Source organism: Asparagus officinalis, chromosome 9 (genome assembly GCF_001876935.1).
Source record: "Asparagus officinalis chromosome 9, Aspof.V1, whole genome shotgun sequence".
Taxonomy (NCBI): Eukaryota; Viridiplantae; Streptophyta; class Magnoliopsida; order Asparagales; family Asparagaceae; genus Asparagus; species Asparagus officinalis.
Window position 1 is genome coordinate 61,749,086 of NC_033802.1, and position 5,091 is coordinate 61,754,176.

General features: G+C 44.2%; 1 protein-coding gene across 1 annotated transcript; it reads left to right on the top strand.

Moving 5' to 3' along the window:
- Positions 335 to 4,269, top strand: LOC109823516. The gene is made up of 3 exons (XM_020389795.1): positions 335 to 1,360; positions 2,530 to 2,689; positions 3,815 to 4,269. Exons 1-3 carry the CDS (start codon positions 335 to 337, stop codon positions 4,267 to 4,269), a joined length of 1,641 nt encoding a protein of 546 aa, XP_020245384.1.

Here is a 5,091-nt window from a genome sequence, read left to right on the forward strand (position 1 = left end):
TAATGATGCTGACCAATGAGACACGATCGAGCCTCTTCTTTATAGACAAATCCTGTGAGCCTCTTCTTTATAGACAAATCCTGTGAGAGTCCTATAGAAATTAATCACTCTCTTCTGATCATTCCCCCCTCTCCCCTATCTCTAGAGCTCTCCTCTTAGCTTCTCTCCCCATCTTTTGCCGTACACAAACCTAACCTTGCGCTCAAATTGATAAGCCTTGGCTGCAAACGTCGTTACCATTAATGTTAGCTTCAGGCCTTTCAATTCCTTAAAGAGCCAGTGATCGATTCACTTGAAAAACTTGTTCGCTTTTATTTTTGCTAACTCTAGCTCAATGAGGTGCAATGAGAAAGAAACCCTAAGCCTAGGGGCTCTCCTCTCGCAAGCCAATGACCCCCCTCCGGCTCCGAAATCACAACACAGCATGATAGACTCTCTATTTGGGAGCAAGGGGAGCCTGAAGGGTATCGAGTCCTCCTCGTGCTCCAAGAACCTCCTCCCTCCTCCTCCCTCTCCAACCGACCCCGCATCAGAATCCAATGTCGACATCGCCCCCTCCGACCCCGATCTCACCACCGCTACGACCACCACTCTCCTTCAAAGCCTAAAATTTGATATTGATCTCGACGTCGAGGTCCAGTCCCCTGTCGACAACTCCATATGGGACTCCTTCTTGGCCGATCAACTCGACCCCTCTACCGACTTCATGCTCATCTCCTCGCCTAGGAGAGACTACATGATGATCTCTTCCCCTCGGAGAGACTACATGATCTCCTCCCCCAAGAGAGATAACATGATCTCATCGCCAAAGAGAGAATACATGGTCATAACCTCCCCAAAGAGAACCAACATGAGCATGAACACGTCAATAAATAGCTACAGCTGTGGATATGCCTATGGAGCTCAACAAGCCTATGGGAACCCTAACCCTAACACCACTACTAATACTTCTTCCTACACCACTAAAGGGAAGTCTCAAAGCCCTCTTCACAAGGTGTTCAACAACTCTAGGGCGTACAACTCATCGTCTTCCGCGGGTTATGAGGCGTTGTTGGATGAATACGGAATGTACTCGAACTTGAAGGACGGGAGCACGACGGAGGTTTATGAGGAGGCGGTTGGGGGGATGACGGCGACGTTGTTGGAGTGTTTGGGGATGCCGAGCTTGAATGCGAGGTATGGGGAGAGTAGCGAAGGGGATCATCAAGGGTATGTCAATGGAATTGGGATCGGTAGTAGTGTCGATGGAGGAGGAGGAGGGTTGATGGGGCTTAATGAGGGTAGTTTGGGCAGTTGCAAGTCGGAGACTGGGGAGCATGGACTGCTGGGGCCAATGACTACTTGTGATCAGACCGAGCAAGTGAGTCTCTCTTCCAAGATCTCCTAAAAGAGTAAACAGTTTTGACTGGTTATATCGATCTGCGTTGGGATGACACAAATTCAAATCATATATTATTAATTATCTGAATATATGGATGATCTGAATTATAGTAGATTAGATGAATACCATGTCAGTCACATATTACCCAAAATCATGTATTACTATTTTACTAAAATCGTGCACAAATGTTGCAACTTAGTATTCTTATGACCAACAAATTAATTACATATAGTGTCATGCTGATTCCGAGTTAATCTAGATTAACTTTTCATACCAATCCCTTATATTTTTAGCTGAAATTTTTGAATATTGTCGTCTGTCAAAAAAGAATATATTTTAGCATATTCTGCATTATTCATGAGAAGCACCACACGGACATGATATGAGCAGGTTTATAATGTTTTAAACAAATAAAAGGTATTTGGGTGTGATCAAAGTAGATATTGACAAAGTTGGAGGTAGGCCGGTTTTGTCAAAATAAAGTTAACGTACGTATATTTAGTTTCTCCTGTCTTAATTACCATAAAAGGAATTCTGGGGTTTAGCCTGAAAAAGTAAATATTCAACAAATAGGCATATAGAGGAGGTATATTAATTATGCGTGTGTATATATATATCCTTTTGTAATTGCGACTATAATATTTAATAACCAGTCTAAGAAATTTTAGGTATATATGTTTATATGCATGTATATTTACGTGTGTGCATGTCTGCATGCGCTTGCATGGAAATGACCTCATCCTAATATTATGCATAATTAATTTCAAAGAATTAATTATTCAGCAATTACTCTAACATCTATCCAAGTGTTGATTATGACTACCAAACTTCAGCGATAAGATCAAGATGCTGATGATTTAATCCACTTCATACAATTTTTTCCTACAATTTACAGAGCACCGATTATCCATTTCGTTTGGGGATTTAAATGTTGTCCATGTTAGCTAGATAGACAGTGAAGAATATTCTTCAATCACAATTGATTACATTTAGTAGTTATTAAATTTTGTTTCAGTAAATTAAAAAAATGTAAAACGTCGAGTCCAGCTTTTTTTTATGCGAGAATGAGATCAGTTCAAGTATAAAGTACGATTGTATTAATTAATATTCAAATGATTGTGATTCATTACAAATATAACTATTTGCAGGAACAGGACAACGGCCTGCACCTAAGCTTCCACCTCCTCCATGCCCGCCTGCCGCCGCCCAGTCAGTTCGCCAATGCGGAGACTAGCGGCTCTGCGGCCCGCCGCGTTCCCTCCACCATCTCGCACCCGCCCACCGTCTCCCCCCTCGCGTCGCTGACTCGTATGCCAGCGCGTCGCCTCCCCCCCCATTACTTTGCTTGCACCGCCCCTCCCTTCCGCCCCCGCCCTCCTCTCCCCCCACCCTTCTCCCTCCCACCCCTACCACTATTCCGACCCGCATCCCTTGCACCACCTCAAAATTCTACCAAATCCTCTACCAGCGCCCTGGCCCCTACCGTGAAATTCGCCCACCCCACTTCACCGCCTAACCAGCGCCATTTCTGGCGCTTCGCACGCGCCGCAGGGCCCACATCCACGTCATCGCACCCTCGACATTCTGCCATCGGCTACCCAGTGCGGCCGGCCATTCTGGCAGGCCCTGGCGCGCCCGTCCCCGGTAGGCCTCCTTCGTTCGACGGATACACCGCCGCACGCATGCGCCCTACCCGGCCCGCGGGTTGCTGCAGAGAGCCACCGGACCGATCACCTCGCTGAGCTGCGCACAGCTCGTTGATGCCGGTTCGCCGTTCGCAGTCACCCCGTCCGTAGGCCGGATAGTCTGAGTCCGCACCTCCCGGGCTCGCCATATAGCTACACCGACACGCGGGATGCAGCGCGGCTGCGCGCCTGTTCAACTCGCGTCAACCGCGCTCCACCGTGTCCCCGGACCCCACCTCGGTAAGTAACATACGGATTGGGATCATATACTAATAAGAAGCTCCTAAAATCTCCTAATAGGGAGATCCCACCCTTTCATTTTCATTATGACCTTTCATTTTACCATCCATAATTGTGGGGCCCCCTCCCAACTCTTCACAATTCTTATTAGGAAATATTAGTATTAGTAGAGGATCCCAACTTGTAACATACATACACTCGTTGGATGAAATATATGGATAATTCCAAAACAACATTTAACATAAAATTTTAAAATAAAATCATTAAATGCTTACGTACTTAATTTCGAATTTTGCTAATACGCACTAACCATATTATTATTATTATTATTATTATTTATTTATTTATACTCTGGAGCTAGATGCCATTATGTGGCTAGAAATTTTAAGATCGTATTAATCATATATTTATAGCTAATTTAACACACTTCTACTACTTATAATAAAAAAAACCTTTTAACATTTGACATATTTGGTGCAGTTTCCTAAATCCAAATTATTTGTCACAGGCAACCTCCTAGCAATGATAAGAGATCAGGCCCCCAACATAGTAACCTTAGTGGAACAAGAGGCCAGCCACAACGGCCCGCACTTTTTGGGCCGGTTTTTGGAGGCCCTACACTACTACTCAGCCATCTTCGACTCCCTGGACGCGACTTTCCCTCCCGACTCCGCTGCTCGGGCCAAGCTCGAGCAATACATTTTCCAGCCCGAGATCCGCAACATTGTGGCTTGTGAAGGCCCGGCCCGATTCGAGCGGCATGAGAGACTCGAAAAATGGAGGAAGATAATGGAGGGAAAGGGTTTTAAAGGGGTGGACTTGAGCCCAAACGCTGTGGCCCAATCCAAGATTCTGTTGGGCCTTTACTCTTGTGATGGGTACAGGCTCACTGAGGATCAAGGTTGCTTGTTGTTGGGTTGGCAGGATCGGCCCATTATAGCCGCCTCCGCCTGGCGGTGTTGACGTCATCGTCACGTCGATAATTAGTGGCAGGATCGGCCCATTATAGCCGCCTCCGCCTGGCGGTGTTGACGTCATCGTCACGTCGATAATTAGGATAAAAGGTAAATGGCAGGTAACTTACTCATCTATATCTTCAGTAGCACTTATTATCTTTCACTTGCTTTATTAGCAGCTGATAAATACTACTGAGGATATAGACGAGGAAGATTATCTGTAGTTTAAATCTTTTAAGTATTTGATTGATGTTATGAGTTTTTTTTTTTTCTTTCCTCTTGGTGTACTTGATGCTTGTTAGTGTTCGTTGTGTTGTTGATATAGCTGGATATGGGAGGACAAGATTGGGATTAAAGGTGGGATTATGTCTCTTGTGGTATAAATAAATGTAGATGTGTGTAGTAGTAGTATATCCGTAACTATAAGCCTGTCTAATGCATTTATTTTTTGTAGTTAAATTGGAGAAAATGTAATAGATGTTGTTGGTGTATTGATGTATGATGTGATTTATATGATGTATACATGCAATTTGAGCTACTGCTATTAAGTTTTAACTTGTTTTCTTCTATGTTTGTTTCACTAAATTCTGGTTTAAATTAATATTCTGTTGGGCCTTTACTCTTGTGATGGGTACAGGCTCACTGAGGATCAAGGTTGCTTGTTGTTGGGTTGGCAGGATCGGCCCATTATAGCCGCCTCCGCCTGGCGGTGTTGACGTCATCGTCACGTCGATAATTAGAATAAAAGGTAAATGGCAGGTAACTTACTCATCTATATCTTCAGTAGCACTTATTATTTTTCACTTGCTTTATTAGCAGCTGATAAATA

Coding starts and splice junctions, on each gene's coding strand:
- LOC109823516 (XM_020389795.1), top strand. CDS start 335: ATGAGGTGCAATGAGAAAGAAACCCTAAGCCTAGGGGCTCTCCTCTCG. Junction 1,361..2,529: donor CTTGTGATCAGACCGAGCAA/GTGAGTCTCTCT, acceptor AACTATTTGCAG/GAACAGGACAACGGCCTGCA. Junction 2,690..3,814: donor CCCCCTCGCGTCGCTGACTC/GTATGCCAGCGC, acceptor TATTTGTCACAG/GCAACCTCCTAGCAATGATA.